Raw genomic sequence first — 21,988 nt, forward strand, 5'->3', positions numbered from 1 at the left:
CATTAAAAAAAATCATATCAGACTTTCTTATGTGGTAAAATGAAACAAAAAGGTACTTGTATGCTATTCACGCAGAACAGTTTGACATAGTTTTACAGTTTGACTTGGTGCCCTTTGATTTGCACCTTAATAAAACTAGCTCAAATCAAGCATCTGAGATAGGGGTAGTCTTCCAGGTAACCCCACTCTTTCTTTTAAGCTCATGTGTGTCTGTGTCAGTGTGAGAGATGAGACGTCCATGTATTCCTAGTTTATGCTGTGTGAAGTTTCAGTGCATCTCTTGTTGGCGGTAACATCTCCAGACACTTCTTCGCCTTATTTATCAAAGAGTTGGAGCCTGACAAGGTTGATGATTTTATACCAAGGTGCACAAGTGTTACCAAACTGCTCAATGAGAGCAAGTTCTCCTTAACGGCCGATTCCCTTGACACATATTAACTTTGCTTTTCGGAGACTTGCTTGGCAAGTCTCTCAGTTACTGCACCTATCGGGTAACTAATGTGCATTTATTTCCAAGTTTCTGACGCTTTTGAACACACAAATGTGACATTTCTCCACCTGCAAATCACTCTTATCCTTCATTGACTGCCTCTATGCATGGAGCATCAACCGGGTGTCAGCCTGCTAAGGTGTCCTCAAAACGTCATCTCTCCTAAAGGACCATGGCTTCCGTAACATAAAGGAACCCCCGCCTGTACTATTCCTCATCTTTCCAGTAGACCCTTGCCCTTTCTACAAAAACGTCTGACAAGAACTTGAGATCAGGTTTGTTCAATAGCCCATACCTGACGTGTATAGGTGTGGAACCCCGGTCTATCGATGAACTTTCGAATTGGCTTTTTCTTTCCCATTCTCTTCGACTGTGTCACTGCCTTGGTGGAGCCCTCTCCAATCTAGCGATCAAGACCAGGTTGTAGGTTCCAGTGGCAGCATTGAGCAATTGTTGCAGTAACTTTCTGTCCGTTTTGATAGCCTTTTGTACCGTACATAATTCGTTTGTTTGAAACATTTGCATTGTACAGATCAGAGAAAGTTTTTGCGCAATGTTTTCTTCAGGGCGTCACTAAAACCATCAGTTTCTTGAAGCAGACGGTGCTTCCAGATGGTTATTATATACTGCGTTTCATGATTTGGAGTTGTTAGAAGATCACTTTACCACAGCAACTGGTGCAATGTCTTTTGTTGTCAAAGATACCAGTGGTATCTCTCTAACAATATCAGAGTCTGTGTCATCTTCTTCGCCAAGGTTGGGTTTAGTCGGAACACATCAAATCTTACTGTTTGTTATGAAAGCTTCTAAACATCATCAACATCTCTGTCTTCTTGAGGAGTTTCATATCTGCCAGATGAACACATCCATATCGATCAAAGTTACTGTGGTCATAGATGATGGGGACGGCAGCATTACGGAAAAAGCTTCCAGATTGGTGATCAAGTATCTGTCTTTCCGAGTCCTGGATCTCAATCTCCACCATCACAATGTAATGAGACCACAGTCGGGAGTTTGGATTTCTAGAGTGCTTGTTGAATTTGTTTAAGCAGACGTAGTCCTTCCTTGAAAAAGATTTAAATCTCAAACTTTGGACTTGCCCGTTTAAGTTCATTTCTTCCTGAAGTGTATAGTGGCCGGGCAACTGTGATGATGGAATGTTTCTGACCTGTGTTATGTCCACAAAGTGATTGATCAAAGTGATGAGAGTGTCATTGCTGTCTGCTAGTGTCTGAAGAGTAGTGAGAATTCTTTCATCAAAGAAACTTGGCATAAAAGTATGTCAGGCTGTATTGGTTTTGGTGTGCCTGGTTACATGTAGCTCTGGAGTTAGCTTTGACTAATGGCACTCCAGATAAGAAAGTATACAATGTTCCACTGCACGATACCCCATACCCCCCATCGTAGCTACAATGTATAGGCCTACCTAGGAAAAAACAAAATTTTACTGCAAAAAGAATGTTCAACTTTGTTAATTCACTAATAAAAGTTGTGTATTTAACTGCATACATGTACTTGGAAAGATTGGGAGTGTTGAAATAACTTTGATACAAACATGCATTTTTTGAGCACGTCAAACTATACAACTACTATATCAAACTAATTGCATGAATCAGCATACGCATTTCTTGTTTCAATTTACCAATGAGGAAGGTGTAATATGAATTTAGTTTAAACTAAAACTGCCTTGGTATATTGACCTTTCACAAAAAAAAGTTGTTTTCAAACATTTATATGCATTGCTGGGATAGAAAGTGCAAAAACACTGCTCAAGATACGCACTTTTTGAGAAAATTGCAATTGAAGATTTAATTTTCCTATACGTTGTGTACAAGACAAAGGATTAACTCATAATTTCACAGACTTGGCATGTCATTTTGATGATGAAACTATTTTTTATGGATAGATCTGCCGCCTGGGGTAAAATTTGGTGAAAATTTTTTTAAAAATTAAATTTTGACATTTTTGGCACTTTTTGACCTCAATATGACCTTACACGAAGGTGGTATTTGAGTAATTTCTTTTTTCAAAAACTGCCTGGGTACATTAACCTTTCAAAAAAAATAGTTGTTTGAAACACATAACTGCACCATTGAGTGCAAAAAAAGCTGGTATACTAAAAATTTACACTTTCAAGATAATCACACTTTCACGTTTTGCTTTGCTATACGTTTGTGTACAAGGTCAAAGTTTATTCGTTAATTACATACGTTTGGCATATCAACATTAACGTAAAAATACATTTTATGGATAGATCTATCACTTGGAATCAAATTTTGTGAAAATTTCAAAAATGCTAATTTTTTGCTTTATTTGAAACTTTGACCTTAAAATAAGTCGGTAAGACCCACATGAAGGTGGTATTTGAATTATTTTTTTTTCTCAAAAACTGCCTGGGTATATTTACCTTTCAAAAAAAGTTATTTGAAACCAATAAATGCACCAATGAGGATGGGGAGTACAAAAACAATTGGTGTACTCAAAATGTACCCTTTTCAAGATAATCACACTTTTACACTTCATTTTGCTATACATTTGTGCACAAGGTCAAAGTTTATACGTTAATTACATAGGTTTCTAGTATCAACATAAAGTTAAAAACACATTTCATGGATAGATCTATCAAATGTGAATAAATTTGACATAAATTTTGAAAATATTGATTTTTGACCTTTTTTGACCTTTTTACCCCAAAATGACCTTAAAATTCAAAATCAAGCTGGGCATCCACCCTAATCGTCTTCCCGAGCCCATGATCCATACATCTACCATGGATGCTAGCCATTAACAAACTATGCCGTGGTTTTTTTTTCTAGAGCACTTTTTAAAGTTTGGCTGGTCTACTATGATATGGGTCACAAGTTAAGATTTGGTTTTATTAATTGTTATTGAACTCCTTATGTCTGTCACTTTTCTTTAAAAAAAACTAAAGTAATAATGATCACAGCCTAGAACCGTTGTGAATTGCACAGCTGTTGCACTCGAAGTTCGCTTCTCACTATCTGAGAGTAAGATTATGGCATTATTAGGGGGGGGGGGCTTTTTAAGTTTGTGCTTTAAAAACTAAGTACAATATTATCAGTTATTTATATTTTGTCTGAACTAGTTCATTATCATTTCTGTCACAGACAGGGTCTAATCGTACTCAGTACGGGACTTCAGTCTTGATCATTACGAGTACACTTTGTGATTGAGATTGACATCTTGGTTTGCAGACATGATAGACGTTTTAATTCATGAGAGATTGACCATCAGGGCCCAATTTCATAGAGCTGCTTAAGCACAAAAAGACGCTAAGCACAAAAAAAATTATGGTTACCAAAATGTGGTTACCAGCAATAATGTCATCTCTTATGTACAATTTGTGACTGGTGTCCTGCTCGTATTTTGCTTAGCAGAAGCTTTTTAAGCAATATTTTCTGTTAAAGCAGCTCTAAAGCCCAAAGTTACATATGTACGCCAGTTCACATTGTGCAATGAGGGAAGTCAATTGCAAACTACAATGTATGTACATGTACGTGTATAATTTTTTGCGATAAAACAGAATTTCTTTTTCTGGATGAGAACTCAAAAAGAGAACCTACATGTATGCGTAGCTCGTCCCTCGTATTTTTGGGTAAATAAGCTTTTTCATGCAAAAGTAAAGACCTCTGTACATTTCCAGGGATTGATTTCATTAGGTTATTAGATTGTCAGCTTATTACCATAGTGAATTATATTGTGACACCACACTTAACTTAGCAACTAAGATTGATACACAGTCACAAGATCAAAAAGAGTATTTTAACACGATGGCAATTTAACCCATCAAGTCCTCGGTTTGTTACACCGCCAGTTAGCAACTGGCTAAATCAGCTCACTTTTTTCAAATGACTCAGCTCATTATTTAAGTTAATGGGCCATATTTTTGACCGCGTGAGGGCGCTCTCAATCACTTCCGGGGGTATATTCATTCTTACCCAAAACAGATATGAAAGACCGGAACACATTAACAACACAGACATCTAATCAATCACGGACAATAAGACATTTGAAGGAGCCTATACAACCCACCTCTAAAGCAACTTAAAACTACGGTGCAACAAAAGTGACAGAACGCCTATTGAACCTGTGCACGACAAATCGCATATACCCCCGGATAAAAATACTCTTGAGGGCGCCCTCATGGTGACCAAAAATATGGCGCATTCCCTGACTTCAAACAGATTGCGCTTGAGAAACATAATTTGGAGTTTGAATGGCAAGAGCAAGGTTGTTTACCCACTGGAGTTTGTACAACATAGACTGGTCTGCTGTCTCTCTGAAAACTTCTCATAGACTCGTACACAAACAAGCCTAAGACTGCCATTTAGAAATTGTTTGACACCTGACCCCACCCATGCAAATATTCTTGGAACGGCCAGCCGGAATTTTGAACTACATTCTGTAGACCACCTTGAAGATTGTGACTGCTTTTGAATCAGCATTTGTTGACCTCTTTGGAGTTGCATTGTTACCACATCAGCATGTTCTCTCTCTTATATAATCTTCACAGGTTGTATCATTGAAAGCTGATCTAGCCTACATTGAACGGTCACTGCGTGCATCATCATCAGTGGTTGCTGACGGTAAATCACCGATGTACTTTGAATATTTCCACCTGTCACCACTCAAAGTAAGTGTTTCATTTTACAACCAAATATACTAAAAACATCTCTTGTGTGTTCAGCCCCCCCCTCCCCCCCCCCAAATCTGTAAAGTAGAAGTCAGCTTCTGTAATTTTAAGATAAAGGCATGCTTTCTCAGGACTTATAAATAAATAGAAGGATCTTTCACTCCAATTTTAATACTCCAACCTGGACCACTTCTTGGAATAGCTTTTCATCTTCAAGAGAAAGAAGAAAAAGAGCGCACTGCTTCCAGTTATCAAGATTTATCTCTGCTCAATTTCATTTCATAGAACTGCTTAAGCAGAAAAAAATGCTTAATACTTTTCCACTTGTACCAGTCATTGAACATGTGATGTTGTATCTCGGGTGGTTACCTTATTCTGGTGAGCATAATTTGTTTGTGCTTAGCTACAATTTGTGCTTAAGCAGCTCTATGAAATGGGGCCCGCTGGTTCATCTTATCACTCATCAGAACCACCACTTTTTATAGAAAGAGATTTTTCCATGGTTGTCTTTCACTTCCTACACCACTCAAAGTTTTCAAATCTCATGTTTATGATTCTGTAATCTGTGGTTGTTTGGTTCTATTAATTGATGTCCGCTTATTACAGATCCGAGTGAGTCTATCGCTGAGTGGAGAACCCCACGTTACTGACAGACCAACCAGCTTCAAAAAAGACTTGGTACGCTTCTTTGTGGAGTCAGTGGGATCAACTCTTACAGAGGTCACTGAGGTTGAATTAAAGTAAGTTTGAAGTCAGGACCATGTTGACTTGCTATGGTAATGGGCGTGTCATAGCCGAGAGGTCAAGAGCACTAGATTCAAATCCTGAGCCACAATTTAATAGAGCTGCTTAAGCACGAAAAGATGCTAAGCAAAATCAAATTATGCTTACCAGCATCAGGTTACCAGCCAAACTACCATGTCACATGTACAATTTGTGGCTGGTACCCTGCTCATTTTTGCTTAGCAGAGAATTGTTAAGCAATAATAACTGCTTAAGCAGCTGTGTGAAACTGGGACCTGGTGTTTCTGATTACCAGAGAGTGGGTTTGAGTCCTGGGTCAAATTTCATGGAGCTGCTTTAATTAAGCAAAAAATTATTCTTTATCCCCGATACAAATTTAACATCTGTTATATCATTGCGGTACCCGCTGCAAAAACATAGGATTCTAACTGCCTCTAGCTACCGGGCAACCTCGGTAGTCTAGTTGGTAAGACACTGCTCTAGAATTGCAAGGGTCGTGGGTTCGAATCCCATCCGAGTAACATGCCTGTGATATTTTTTCATAGGAGTATACAGTGCTAACACACATCGCTGTATGGGTAAAAAAACAAAATTAATATTCTTTATCCCTGTTGCAAATATAACATCTCTTATAAATAGGTCCCATGTTTCAAACTGAGCTTACCTGCCGATAAAATGTAAGCACTTTGAGAAAGCCATACACTGTAGGTAAGCATTAAAGCAAGAATTTAGGATGAAAAAGGTCAAGTTTCAAAACAATCATCATTATTCCATCATGCAGGAAGTTCCATTGCTCCTAAAGAAAACTTTACTCTTTCTTACACCAGACTCGCCTTCTTTGAGAGAACCAACACCCTGTTGACCTCTGACCAGCTTCTTGAGGACGTCAAAGGTCATTATATATCCCAGGGTATCAAGCAGGCATATGTCTTCATCATGGGTCTGGATGTCTTGGGCAATCCTTATGGACTCTTCAGAGATGTGAAGGAGGGCATCAGTGACTTCTTCTATGAGCCTTATCTGGTAGGTACACAATGGATGTGGGATTGATCAATTGGGGAAACACTGGTCCCCTCCTGTCTTTATCCTTGTGCTTTAAAGGCAGTGGACACTATTGAAAATTACTCAACATAATTATTAGCATAAAACCTTTCTTGGTGACGAGTAATGGGGAGAGGTTGATGGTATAAAACATTGTGAGAAACGGCTCCCTCTGAAGTGCCATAGTTTTCGAGAAAGAAGTAATTTTCCATGAATTTGATTTTGAGACCTCAGATTTAGAACTTGAGGTCTCGAAATCAACCATCTAAACGCACACAACTTTGTGTGACAAGGGTGTTTTTTCTTTCATTATTATCTCGCAAGTTCGATGACCGATTGAGCTCAAATTTTCACAGGTTAGTTATTTTATGCATATGTTGAGATACACCAACTGTGAAGGCTAGTCTTTGACAATTACCAATAGTGTCCACTGCCTTTAAGTCAGGTATTGGCTTTACAGAACCAGTGATTTCATTGGATAAACAGGCAGTGACCTAAGTTTCCATATCTGTGTTTGAGTTGGTTGGAGGTGATGTTTTGCAGCTGCTCTTTTGGTCGTCCGCAGAAGCAGTATGCATGACTGCATATAGCTTCATTCGAAATGAATGTTATAATGATGATCTTGATTTTGTTTTTGTTCCAGGGTGCCATACAGGGACCAGGGGAGTTTGCTGAGGGGCTGGCTAGGGGAGTACAGAGCCTTCTAGGGCACACTGTGGGTAAGTCAAACAATCAACCCTTCATTATGACCTGGGGGTAGTGTGGTTGCTGTGTTGTGGTGTTGTTAGAGTGTGGGTTAGGGGACCAGGGGAGTTTGCTGAGGGGCTGGCTAGGGGAGTACAGAGCCTTCTAGGGCACACTGTGGGTAAGTCAAACAATCAACCCTTCATTATGACCTGGGGGTAGTGTGGTTGCTGTGTTGTGGTGTTGTTAGAGTGTGGGTTAGGGGACCAGGGGAGTTTGCTGAGGGGCTGGCTAGGGGAGTACAGAGCCTTCTAGGGCACACTGTGGGTAAGTCAAACAATCAACCCTTCATTATGACCTGGGGGTAGTGTGGTTGCTGTGTTGTGGTGTTGTTAGAGTGTGGGTTAGGGGACCAGGGGAGTTTGCTGAGAGCCTGGCTAGGGGATTACAGAGCCTTCTAGGGCACACTGTGGGTAAGTCAAACAATCAACCCTTCATTATGACCTGGGGGTAGTGTGGTTGTTGTGTTGTGGTGGTGTTAGAGCTTTGGTTAGGGATCAGCAGCCGATTTCATGAAACGCTAGGATTAATCCTATCTGGATTTAGGACAAGTAATTTATCCTACATGTAACTTAGGATGGGTTCAATGCGTCCTAACGTCTTTGGATGACTGCAGGTCATGTCACTTTTTTAATATCACTTCGTTTATTTTGATTGTGAAGTCAAGGACTCTCAAAGTCAAGGACTCTCAGAAAAGTGAACTTAATCACTGTAAGAACCAGAGAATACAAAGAAGGAAGTTTCATTTTTATATATGGGAGGGAAACCCCAGATACTTATCTCAGGGAAAACCCACATAATCGGGTAGGGACTAAAAACCGGCTCCATTTAGTACCCTTGGGAGAGATACGAACCTCAGTCTTAGAGGTGGACGGTGAGGAAAGATTACCCTAGCCCAGATTCCTTTTTTTGTCCTCCAGAAAGACTCGTGGATTTGAAAACTGTCTTTGATTTGTTACAGGTCTACTTGCATTTATTTGAATTAAGTTATGTTTTGAATGACGACTCAGCCAAAAATATTGGATGATGATATATTTCTATCTACAGAAGATCAACGGCACCAGAAAATACTTCGCAGTGCAATCATGTGAGAAAATAATCCGCTCTTTCTTGTCTGCCATGAACAGCATTCTGGTTTTGGTATCCTGTCGATTGATTGATTGAATCAGGTTGGGATAGTGTAGCCATTTGGTGGGAGTATTAAATCAATGTTCTCATTGTTTTATTTATTATAGGTGGTGTTGCTGATACCCTGGCTGGATTCTCAGGCACTCTGGGCAGAGCCCTTGCTGCCTTATCATTTGATGATGACTATCAGAGGGTAGGTACAATCAGTTAGCAATAAATTGCACAAAGCGCGAAGATAACTTTCTCAATGCCCCGATCTTAGCTGCTAAACCTGGGAATGCGATAGAAGTTTTTATATAACTGACATACAGATCCTTGTCATTTGATTGGTGGAACTTACTTCACGTGACATTCACTATTACTCCCATCCGCACCGGCGATCAAAAAGACCTATTCGCCCATGGGGAATAGCATTTCCCATTCAACAGTTAGGATCATCCTTGTTCCCAATGTTTTTGAGCTGTACAGCGCCGCTGCTAAAACAAAGAAGCACCTGTGCAAAAGGTTGTGGTCCGATTGCTATATTAAATTTGTGCATTGTTGCCGCGTAGCGGCGGTTCCGAACCAGTAATTTGTGTGATTTTTCATCATGTTATACTTTTAAAATACATCAAATGACAAGGATCTATATGTCAGTTATATAAAACAAATATTGAGTGGCTTTAATTCGTGGAATGGAAGGAATATTATCGCTCGGTAAAATTTGGACTTTTCAATTTCACGAGGCGAAGCCGAGTGAAATGGAACAGTCCAAATTTTACCTTGCGATAATATTCCTCCCATTCCTCTCTGAGCCACTCAATATTTGTTTAATATCACACTTCTTGTTGCTGTGGATCAACCAATCAGAATTGAATATTCAAGCCTGCTTGAAGTAAAAATTCTGATGCAAAATGCAGTGTGTTTTTTTCTTTGTAAAATAAACAACAATAAATAACATGTGGAAGTGTCGCGGCCGAGCGATTCAAAGCACCGAATTCAAACTCAGGTGTTTCTGATCAGCAGAGTGTGGGTTCCAATCCCCAGCCGTGACACTTATGTCCTTAAGCAAGACACTAAACCCTTGCTTCGTCCTTCGTATGGACTATAAAGCCATTGGTACCGAGTTGTTTAACGCATGTAAAATAACCCAGTGCACTTATCAAAACGAGAAGGGGTTCGCCCCGGTGTTCCTGGCTGTGGCTGCTGTCTGCGCTGTAGCACCTTGTAAAACCTTATAAGGTGCTAATTAATTGGGTCTCAGAATTCCTCACTGCAATAACCTATCTTTCTGAAAGTTTGTATATACTCAGCGCCTTGAGTACTTTGTTTGGTAGATACGTGCGCTATATAAGACTTCGATATTATTATTATTATTATTATTATTATTATTATTATTATTATTATTATGATCACGTTCAATGAGTCTGTAAAGAATCATTTATGACAGGTACATCGTTGTTGTTTTTTTCTTTGCAGAGGAGATTACAGCGAATGCAGCGTCATCCAGACAGCCTACCGAGGTCCTTCCTGTATGCAGGCCAAGGATTTGTCATGGTAACCCATTTCATCGTTTAAAAGCTTTATTACAGAAACCTTTAATTCTGAGATTGTATGTAAAAGCCAAGTCAAACTATTAAATTGGTCTAAATCATCATGGAAAAACTAGCTCAGTGCAACTCATATGTGTCGTGGGGTGTCGTGGCCGAGCGGATAAGAGCACCGAATTCAAGCTCTGATGCTTCTGTTAAGCGGAGTGTGGTTCGAATCCCGGTCGTGACACTTGTGTCCTTGAGCAAGACATTTCACTATAATTGGTTCTCTCCACCCAGGGGTAAATGGGTACCTGCGAGGGCAGAGTTGGTTTTTGTGATTGATTAGCCTTGATTGCGCTACATATTTGGCGGCACAGGCTGTATACTCCCCAGGGAGCTGAGATGGTTTAAGGAATGATTTAAGGCCCAGTGACCAGGGGTTATAATGTTGAAGCGCCATGAGCGTCACTGCGTGATGGACCTGAGCGCTATATAAAAAGCCACTATTATTATTATTATTATTTTTATTATTATTATTATTATTATTATTATTATTATTATTGTGTGTTTCTGGTAATCAGTGGAGCCAGTTTTGGCAGTGGGCATGGCTTACAATGAAATCACATCATACTCCTTGCAATACCGGTTGCTATTTTCACAAGACGAAGAGCATTTTTAGTTGAAGTAAGTCACTTTGATAACATGCCTCAAGGATATTAATTTTTGTTTTACCCTTACACTGATGTGTGTTAGCACTGTATATATATGTACTTTCCCAACAAGTTCTGTCAATAAAAACACGGGCATATTCTTCCAGTGGGATTCGAACCCACCTTTGCAATTCTTGAGCAGTGTCTTACTGACTAGTTTACTGAGATTGACCAGTAGCTAGAGGCAGTTCTTTTAGCAGCGTGTACCGCAACACTTTAATAGATGTTAAAATTGCATCGGGATAAAGAATATTAATTTTGGCTCTGCCTTTGCACCGATGTGTGTTAGCACTGTGTACCCATGCTTCAAGTATAGTTTCAAGTTTTCTGGTTGTCTTTTCAGGGTATTGTGATGGGTCTCTCCGGTGTGTTTACGAGCCCAATCAAGGGTGCTCATGAAGGGGGCTTGAAGGGGTTCTTCAAGGGTATCGGCAAGGGTCTACTGGGTATCATCACTAAGCCCACTGGTGGTGTAGTGGACGGGGTGACTGTCATCCTAGATGGGATCGAGAGGGCTACTGAGATGGGAGAGAACATCGTCATCAGGATGCGGATTCCAAGGTTTATCGACCCTAATGTGGTGAGTTTGTAACGTGGTGACTTTCATCACGGAACATTCCATGGGTCAAATTTTCTTCTCTGTCGATTTTCTGTCACCGTTCTCCCTTTACCTCTAAGCACCAAAACTCTGTGCTAGCTGTGAAAGTGAAGAGTACGTCACTCACTATTAAAATAGTGTGTAGCATGTAGGCACAATGAACAGGGCCCAATTTCATGGCTCTGCTTACCGTAAGCACAGAATCAGCGCTTACGGAAGCAGGGAATAATGTATTTACGGCAAGCGTATTTCACGGACTAGGGGCGAATTTTGGCTTCTGCGTGTGCGTACTCCGCGTTACTAGGGATTCTACGCTTACAAGGCTAGCGCAGAAATTCGGCGCTTGCAAGTAAGCGGGGAATTGTCATCGTAAGCGCAGAATTCGGCGGTAAGCAGAGCCATGAAATTGGGCCCTGATTCCTTGCCAAGCCTTTTTTTACAATAAGCGTGGATGTTTCTGCTTTTGAAATTGCAAATTCTGTGTTTAAAGTGAGCCAAGCCATGAAATTGGGTTTTGATCAATAACCTTAGCTTCAAAGCACATTTAAACCAGCCCGCCACTTGAAAATACCAATATTGTCAAAGCATGGCTAAAGCAATCGCACAACATCTGTAAGGGTTTTCTGTATTTTTTGAAATTTTTGTAATTTTTGTAATTTTTAATATTTTTAGACTCGCAAGCCGAAGTGAATTTTACTGTATATGTATTTATATGTGTGACAATAAACAATTGAATTGAATTGAATTGATTAAACAGTATTGTCCAAAGGCCCACACTTAGTGTATCACAACTTGTATATAAAACAACAACCTGTAAAAATTTAGGCTCAATCGGTCATCGGAGTTGGGAGAAAATATCGGGAAAACCCAACATTGTTTCCGCACGTTTTGCCGTGTCATGACATGTGTTTAAACTAAATCTGTTAATCTCGATATCGAGAATTGATAATTGTTTTAATGTTTTCTCAAAAAGTAAAGCCTTTCATGAAACAATATTTCAAGGGAAGTCTTTCACCATTACCTTCTGTAAACCCTGTAAGTTATTTGTAAATCTGTAAACTTTTACTTTTTGATCTGTTCAGAAAGTGTCCAATGGCTTTAAAACAATTAAGGAAATGTTGTTCAAACCACAACTTAAGTACATGTATAGCTATATATAGCTGAATAAGGATTTCAACATTGAAGAATGAAGATTGGAGATGACTTGGCATACCAATTCCAAAACTTGGTGTGTGGATTGATCTTGGGATCCCCAAGAAGCCTTTTGTTTTTGGACTCCCCTACATGTATGTTAAATGTCAGGTCATGTAATGGCTGAAATGATAGAAATATTGTCCAAGTGTTAACTCAAGAACGATGAGGTTATTCTCAACAGGTAATGGACCCTTCCCGTGAAATATGCTAATTAGATTCATGCATGCGTACAGACCCTGTTGGTTGGCAAACGCCATAGAGTTGTGCACTAAGCAGACGCGCAATCGCATCTGCGTCATGCACCCATTAGCCGTGTACGAAAACAGCCAATGTTCCCTCATTTTGCCAACCAAAACGTTAGTGCGTACGCGCTATGTGCAATTTACATATTTCATGGGAAGTGTCTATTGGTGTCTGTCATCGCACTGTTCTTGTTTATATTGTAACCAAAATCCTGTTATTTCTTTCATAAAAGTTATCTCTTCTTTATTCCTATAGGGCTTGGAGCCTTATTCTTTGTACGAAGCTAAAGGGAATTCCATTCTGCATAAGATTCGTCGTAGTGACTTGTATGAGACAGACATCTATTTCTTTCATGCTGTGGTGACTTCAGACAGTACACCGGATGTAGTTCTACTCACAAACAAGTATGTAGTAGTGAGGGGCTCTGGTACATGTGTCTATAGAAGTTCTTGAACACTTTAGAGACTACTCATTTCGGTATAAAGCCAGGTTCATACTTCCAAATTCGCAGCAATAATTCAGAAGAGTTGAAACATTCGCAGCGAAAACGAGGCTGTGACGTCAAAATTTGTATCGCAGTCGCATTCGAAGTACGAACCAGGCTGAACTATCACAAAATGACCAGACTTTGCTCATGTTAATTTCGTTAGTCAATTCATTGTCTGTAACAAATGTTAACAGAAACAACATGAATCAGAAAGTTTGTTTTCATTTTTGAAGTTGGGGTGCTATGTTAACCTAGGAAACGTTTTAAAATTTCATATCCAGACATGAGCTTTACTTTGACCTATTTATGCGTGAATGAAAGTAAGGTCTAATCTTGCGGCCAATCACAGCCGCTTTTGGCGTTTGAGTTTGTTGGCACTATGGTCTCTTAAGGGTTGAGCTTTGTACTGGTAATGCCCATTTAATTTGAATCTTTTTCCAACAAATATTAACTGTTCAACTCCTCAAGTCCATGACTTTGTTTGATTCTTTATTGAGTCATCATGACACTTGCTTGCTCATTTGTATTGATTGATTGATTGATTGATTGATTGATTGATTGATTGATTGATTGATTGATCTATGATTGATGTATTTCAGGAGAATTTTAGTGTTAGAGAGATGTCGATGGTGGGGAGGATGGGACTTGGAACAGTGTGATGCTTTCAATCTCGTCATTGGAGACCCTACCCTCGGACAAGACAAGATTCTCTACAAAATACAGGTAGGCTGACCATTGTTTTAAGTCTTGTTTTAGTGAGATCTTGCCTCACCTGGCAAGGCCACAGACGGCCCCTTCAAGGTGGGTGCTACACTCACCTCATATGGGCTGTCAAGCCAAATCATCTGTCACTAGGGGCACAGTGCCGCCTACTCCTGGGGCTGATACAGGGTTTCCCCCTTCACAGTCCAGAAGGATGTAGGCATGAGTATCATCCACTAGGAGCCTGGCTGGTACAGCAGAATGCACTACCTTACCAACTATACAAAGCAATTATGAATCAGTGCCTTGCTCAAGGGCACAAGTGTCATGACTGGGACTCGAACCAACACTCTGCTGCTGACAACACCAGAGCTTGAGTCCTTTGAAATAGATTGCTCGACCTCGACCGCTTAACCATGTTCTTGTAAGCATAGTTAGGTTTTGCTTGTTTTGGAATTCTGCACTTACATGTAGGTCCCAAAGAATGTTGTGCTTCACAGGGATTGGTAAGCGCAAAACTCCACACTAACCAGAGAGCCATGAAATTGGATCCTGGCACAGTGTAAAACTGGCGCTACACTAAACCTCACAGTATACTCACAACACTCTGGTGTTTCTGATCAGCAGAGTGTGGGTTCGAATCCCCAGCCGTGGCACTTTGTGTCCTTAAGCAAGACACTTCACCATTTGCTTCGTCCTTCAGATGGGACGTTAACCTGAAGGTCCCATGTGTTGTGTAATGCATGTAAAAGAACCCAGTGCACATTTAGAAAAGAGAAGGGGTTCGCCCCGGTGTTCCTGGCTGTGGCTGCTTAATGCACCGTAGCACCTTGTAAAACCTTATAAGTTGCTAAATAATTGGGTCTCAGAATTCATTACTGCAATAACCTATCTTTCTGAAAGTTTGTATATACTCAGCGCCTTGAGTACCTTGTTTGGTAGATACGTGCGCTATACAAGACTTTGATACTATTATTATTATATTATTATTATTATATTTCCACTTTTATTTTTATCATTCCAGGACGGATCATCAGTCATCGATCGAGAGATCAAGTGTGATGATGAAGAGACTTGCCAGGTAGGAGCAACAAATTATTTTGTTTTTTTAAAGCTAACTTTATCTGTTTTTGTTTTGACATCTCCCCATTCATTGTCATTGCTTGATATTTATTTTTATTTTGTTCTTCAGTGGGTTATGAATCGATTCGAGGAAGCTCTTTCTCTGGCTAGCCTGGGCAGCCCCGCAGCGGACTCGTTCCTCTCAGCAATGAATCAGTGATCCCAACAACCAGGCTAGAGCAACCTAGTCCTGATGGAGAAGTGATGCTAGCAGTAGAATGTACAGGTAGCCCTGTGTAAATGGACGAGGCAGGATGTTTCTGTAATGGACCCCTCGCAGTCAGTTAAGCCATTCAGCAGATCTTCTTTGTCCGGTAAAGTTTGTAAGTTAAGTTTTATTTTGTTGTCCACAGTATCAGATGCAGTCAGTGACGAAACTTTGGATTCAGAAGAAAAAAAATAGGCATGGGTAGGGAAATTGTTGTCAAAAGTTACTTGAGTGTCACGATAAAGATGGGTATGACACAGCAGTACATTTAGGAAATGTTGCTTTCATTCAGAAGTGGTCGCACAGTATGGCAAACACTTGATGACATGTAATGCCTGCTACGATATTCCAAATGGCAAGTATCAACGTTTAAGCGTGGGTGGGTTATCTAAAGACCATTGAGGGTTGATTTGGAACTTACACCTGCAGCGAGATTAGGGCTACAGGTGATGGTGCAAGTTTATGGTAAACAAAAGGACAAAGAAAGTAAAACTGAAGACAACTAATTTCAAGAACAGAGAAGGGCTGGAGCTGTTACCGGGATCCGCTCTAGCAGCACTCGCTCATGTAAACATGGTAAAGAAATATATAATAGAGTACATATACATGTAGTATGGAGTTGGTGGACAAACTGTGGATGGTACTGCACATACGCATATCAAATACACAATGACCCTTCCTTGTTCACGTCCACCAAATGTACAGAAATAGATTGTTTTGATGGTATACATGTAGACTTTGTCTTAATGGCATCCTGGGCTGTGGTTGCTTACTACGGTTATTATGAAAAGTCATTGTTTCATACACTACAGTATAAATACCAGGCAGACTTGTCTGAGGTCGACTCTTGACCTGTGTATAAAGTTTCATGCATGCTACTTTGTAAGTCACGTTTAATATTTGAGATGAAAGTAGGACAACGATATAAGATATGTGTAGAGTTAAAAAGGGTTGGGTCCCAACTGTTTAGAATGAGCTGAGAGAAAACAGTGGAGATGTAATATTGATGGATTGAGTTAACGCAAGGGTTTGTCAAATATTTGTGTTGATAATACCCAGTATGTTTTAATTGTTAGGGCATTTGTAATCGATATGTATTCACTAAAGCCCATCTTATCCAACGCTGCAAGCCAGCCATACATTTATGTGGCTTGTGAATAGTACAATACGGCCAACTGCTTGTACAATCTGGGCCCAATTTCATAGAGCTGCTAACCACCAAAATTTGCTTAGCATGAAATTTCTTCCTTCATAAAAACAGGATCATCGACTAAATTTCCATTTGTTTCATATTGCTTGTTACTGGTATTCAGCTGTTGTTTGCTTATCCTGAAAATCACGTGGAAATTTGGCTGGTTATTCTGTTTTTATCATGGAAGAAATTTCATGCTTAGCAAATTTTTGTGCTTAGCAGCTCTATGAAATTGGGCCCTGGCCAACAATTGGATCATGATATCAAGTCATCTCTGGGAATTCCGTGTACAATAATATGTTCAGCAAAAGTGTAAATCATTTTATAGGTGAAGACAGAGGAAGTTCTATCATTGGTTTTAATGGATTAAATAAATACTAACAATTAGATGTAATTATATGATCGCAAGGAAAATGTGAGAACTATGAAGGTAGTTTAATGAGCTACAAAGCTCTGGCTATCCTTGGCCCAATTTCATAGCTGCTAAGCACGAAAATTTGCTTAGCATGAAATTTCTTCCTTAATAACAACAGGATTATCAATCGAATTTCCATGTGATTTTCAGGATAAGCAAACAACAGCTGATTACTAGTAACAAGCAATATGCAACAAATAGAAATTTTGTTGGTAATCCTATTTTTATCAAAAAAGAAATTTCATGCTAAGCAAATTTTTGTGCTTAGCAGCTCTATGAAATTGGGCCCTGGCTTTGTAATAGCAGAATGGAGATGCAATGTGTATAACAATATCATGAATGAAATTATTGTTGAAACTTTTTGTAAGAGTTCACCGAAAACTGTCCTCTCGATTGAGTAACTTAGTGTTTGGCAAAAATGTAATGATGTGATTTGTACGAAGATTTTGTTTTGATGATTATCAAGTAGTTCTAAATTTTTCTGGGGTAGTGGGCGCCCGTATGAGATGATTGTCAATTTCTACCGGAATTTTTCAAGGGGCAACAAGGCAATGCACAAAGTGCATGGAGGCAATTGCCCAATTGCCTCTGTGAGGCATCGGTACCAAACTGTGAGGTATAATGCCTGATAACAATGTTAAACAACCACAAGTTTGGAGTTTGGCAAATTATGTTTCAATTATAGAGCCAACACTCATCCGCAAGTTTACTATTAATCATTGAGCTGTTAATAAATTATACCACGATTTAAATAGCCCTACTGAAGTGAATGCTAAACAGACAACGACAATTGGAATATTTTGACAGGAGTATATCCGAATATGGTTTTGTTACTTTAGCTTAAAGTACAACTTATATTATTTTCTCTATTAAGAACTATCTGAAATTTATGTCTCTGGAAAGAAAGTGACAGTGAAGGTTAACATGTCTATGTACAGCACATTCCTGAAGTTTAACAATTTCCATAGGGTGCGTTCGTTTAGCTTCCCCGGGTCGACCCCGCAGTGCCCACTCGTCCTCTCGTGGTGTCGGCATGCACCTCAGATCACCCCCAAGTGACCCACTCCACAAGCAGGGCACTGAGGGCTCACCCGGGTCAGCCCCGTTAAAGCTATTCAAACCTACCGGGGCAGACCTGGGTTGACCCAGGGAAGCTAAACGAACGCACCCATAATGTACTGCGCTTTCTTGGTAAGGTAATTACTCTAAGGAATATATTATGTTAAAATATATTGTGAAATAGGAATTGGTTCTATTACTCAAGATGTGAACAACAGCAAGTACTATAGTAATTATATATATCCACCAAAGTATGTTATGTATGCTATATCAATATTTCATAAATACTTGATGACTGCTCTGTTGATAGTCAAACTGTCTCAATTATAAAGTATAACTCGGTTCTAGAAAATGGTTTAAGTACAACATGGAATTTGAACTGCCAGTGTCAGTCAGTACTTAGAACAAGAGGCACACAACCATGTACAATTTTTAGTTCTATTAAAATAGTTCTACTATAGTTTCTCAAAGAATACTAATATTGATTTTATTAAACTCTATTACATTCCTAAATATCCATTTGATGGTTCCTTTAATCAGTCAAGCAACTGTTTGATTACTAACAGTTCATAAGAATAATGGTGTATATGGGTAAAACCAAAAATTAATAATAATGAACTTTAAACTGAAACTATTATTTCGTTACCATGACAACTGTTATAAAAAGTTATATCATTATTGTGATATCTCTGAGCATGCCCTGAAGAAGGTCCAGTTTGGATCGAAAGCTAAGGCAATCTACACTACTCATTATAACAAGATATACAAATATTTGGACTATAGTTCCAATTAATACCGCATATACTTTCTGAATTATGTTTCGAAATATTTCCAGAATATTTTAATTTCTTTTTATGTATACACCTGCACCCCATATTCATTATTAGCATTATTAACTAATGCTTTAAAGTCGGTACTGGTGTTAGCTTGTATAATGGCACTAACTATTCTTGTTTTTATTTTAGTTAACGCTTACAGTTTATTTGTTTGTTTAATGCTGCATGTGGTCATTTAAGCACTTTGATGTTTCAATTTAAAAAAATTATTTATGGATCCTTTTAAGTAAGACCGAACTAACTTGATAGATTATAATATTTTATCTTAGTGCGCACACACATCTGATGAATAGTCCACTGCCGCATGTTTTAATTTGTTATTGTTGCCTCATGTCATTTTACTGATAATTACTTTTTATTTCATAACGCTTTTATTAAATAACGCTTTTTGAGGGTCAGTTAAAGTGTTTGCTTGTATATTGATGCCAAGTGTTTTTACATTTTAATTTAACTATTACAATTAAGTTGTCGGTCAGCATCGCCTTGCATTTTAATTTGGTCTTTCTTAAAAATTGCAACAGAAACAATTCTATATTGTTTTCATGGTGGAACTATCAATCCAGTACTTTTATTAGCATTATTACTTATTTTAACAATTGCACATCAAGATTGTTTTATTGCTAGCGTCATTACTGTCTGAATTTGGTCACGGTTTTACTTTTGACGGTTTTAAATAACGGTTTACAATAACTTTTGACGGTTTTAGACAAATAGTTAAAGTATATTGTAGCCACACACAACATAAACTTTGATAAATTATAAGAAAGAGAGCAACAGTGACACCAATGAATCTGAGACAACCTTCAGCCTAAGGCTGGATGTTGAGAATTGAGGTTATGAACACATAATTAGTAATTGGCCATTTCCACCAACTGTTGTCCTTTTTTTACATTTTTTTTTCTTCTCATTTTTGTTTTTTTAGAATATCATCCCATCGATTTGAAATATCAGGTACATGTATCTCTTTGACTTTTTGCACAAAAAAGTGATTTTTCATAATGATGCACCACTTGTTTTCATTAAGTGTAAAAAGTCACTCTAGAAAAGTGCAATCTTGTTACAGAGTTAAAGTGTGAGACCCAAAATGTTACTAGCAAATAATGTTGATGATGGTTGCAAATGTGGATGTTATAGGATTTTGGTGGTTAATTCTCTGTTTATAATTGTACTGTTTTAAAAGATGTGTCAATAGCATGGTCCAAATTTAAAGCTGTTTAAATTTTGCTAAGCACAAAATGAGTGGGGCTACCAGCCAAACAATGTAAACTTTATGGAATGTTGGCTGGTAACCTGTTATCTTAGCAAGTTTTTGTGCTTAACAAGCTTTATGAAGTTGGGCCCTACTTGACTTTGTACTGAATCAAATTGTGTATTCCAGTTTAAGTTATGTGTGGTTTCTTTTAGTTGCAGGAGGGCTTTCTGTACGTCCGGATTACACACTATGGTTGTAGTAATATTTATGGTCAAACATTATTTTAGATTGTTAAATTAAGAAGGTTCACAACTTGTTCATTGGGTTATCTATGTTGATATTCTTTGGTTTACACCACAGGGAACCTGTAAGCTATTCTTGGTCACAACCCTATTTTGGTCACGAGTATTTTTTATAGAGGACATCGAGGGCAAAATGTGTGGATTTGTGGATTCTGTTGTAATCCCATTTCGTTTCTTTTCCATCACTTCTTAGACAAACAAAATGCCCAAGAAGTGTCAGATTAGCATGGTTGTAATTCATGAAATAGAATAATAATGCTTACGGGGCTTTACTGCTGCCCGCCAAGTATAGTTTTGTTTGTGCCGTAGGTACATGTACCTGTGTTTGTATACATCAGAGTTATTATTATTCAATCAAATATCTTAGCTTTTTGTGCAATAAGGTTACAGAAATATATATTGGAAAATAAATGACAACGCTGTGAATAAAAACAAGCCAATGTTGTACTTGTGTGTTTCTGATGTATCAAGTGTACTTTTGAATCCGCGGAATTGTTGGCAAATTTGGATTTTATTTTCTACTTATATAATCTGGCGAATGAAAGCAAAATGGGACAATAACAATATTGTGATGATTGTGTATAATATACACATACTATATAGGTTTTCTCGGTCAAATTCGGCAATTTTAACAGTCAATTTCGTTTTCATGCGTTCGATTTAAAGCTGTTTTGTCTCTCCTGTTGTTACTGCGTTTCAAATTCAGAAATCGGCCATTCAGTTTCGTTTTGAGTCAAGACAAGTTCCTTTAGCACTCTGTTCAATTTAGATCAACATTTTTTTTTATGTGTCACACACGCCTCAAGAAGCGTCTGCGAATTTGAATGCTGCTTTGACGAATTGGTAAATTGAATGATTGTTTTTTTTTTAATCGAATGACGCAACATTACATTTGACTAATCATAAAATGAAATCGAATGACCCTTTTCAGTAGCATTCGATTTCGAGCGAAATAGATTAGCTTGATGTTTAAATTGGCTGCTCATTTTCCGAAATTGACCGAGAAAACCTATATTACAGATAGACAGATAGATAGATAAAAATGGTTTATTGAAAAACTGTCCTCGCAGCACAAAGGCTGAATTACAACAATTTTACATAAATTACATAATAAAATATTACAATAGCAAATTGACTACATAAAGGCGTAACTAGACATTTTCATTGTTGGGGGGGGGGGGGGCAAGCAGAAGCCAGCATTTAATTACATACTTGTATCAAATCATGCTTTTACGCAATTTTTCTCAATCGGAGTACTTCTTGAAATATTTGCCGATTGGGACATTTTTTACGGTATCCTGCAGGGGCTAATTTCATTGAGCTACTTCAGCAGAGAATAATGCTGATAGATTTTCTTCTAAGCAGAAGTGAGCAGGGTACCTGTGATATTGTAGTATGGCTGGTAACCTTAGT

At 38.6% G+C, this 21,988-nt stretch overlaps 1 protein-coding gene across 2 annotated transcripts in view; it reads left to right on the forward strand.

The window, feature by feature from the left end:
- Positions 1-16,826, forward strand: part of LOC117296312 (vacuolar protein sorting-associated protein 13A-like) — a 108,315-nt gene extending 91,489 nt beyond the window's left edge. For both annotated transcript variants that reach the window (XM_033779160.1, XM_033779161.1), the window contains 11 exons: positions 5,025-5,144; positions 5,751-5,884; positions 6,716-6,911; positions 7,573-7,648; positions 8,909-8,994; positions 10,260-10,337; positions 11,369-11,605; positions 13,316-13,464; positions 14,147-14,270; positions 15,274-15,330; positions 15,442-16,826. In XM_033779160.1, coding sequence (XP_033635051.1) covers positions 5,025-5,144; positions 5,751-5,884; positions 6,716-6,911; positions 7,573-7,648; positions 8,909-8,994; positions 10,260-10,337; positions 11,369-11,605; positions 13,316-13,464; positions 14,147-14,270; positions 15,274-15,330; positions 15,442-15,531 — 1,347 coding nt within the window. In that variant the 3' untranslated portion in view covers positions 15,532-16,826. The remainder of the gene's footprint in view (positions 1-5,024; positions 5,145-5,750; positions 5,885-6,715; positions 6,912-7,572; positions 7,649-8,908; positions 8,995-10,259; positions 10,338-11,368; positions 11,606-13,315; positions 13,465-14,146; positions 14,271-15,273; positions 15,331-15,441) is intronic.
- The last annotated feature ends 5,162 nt before the right edge of the window (positions 16,827-21,988 follow it).

Source organism: Asterias rubens, chromosome 11 (genome assembly GCF_902459465.1).
Source record: "Asterias rubens chromosome 11, eAstRub1.3, whole genome shotgun sequence".
NCBI lineage: Eukaryota > Metazoa > Echinodermata > Asteroidea > Forcipulatida > Asteriidae > Asterias > Asterias rubens.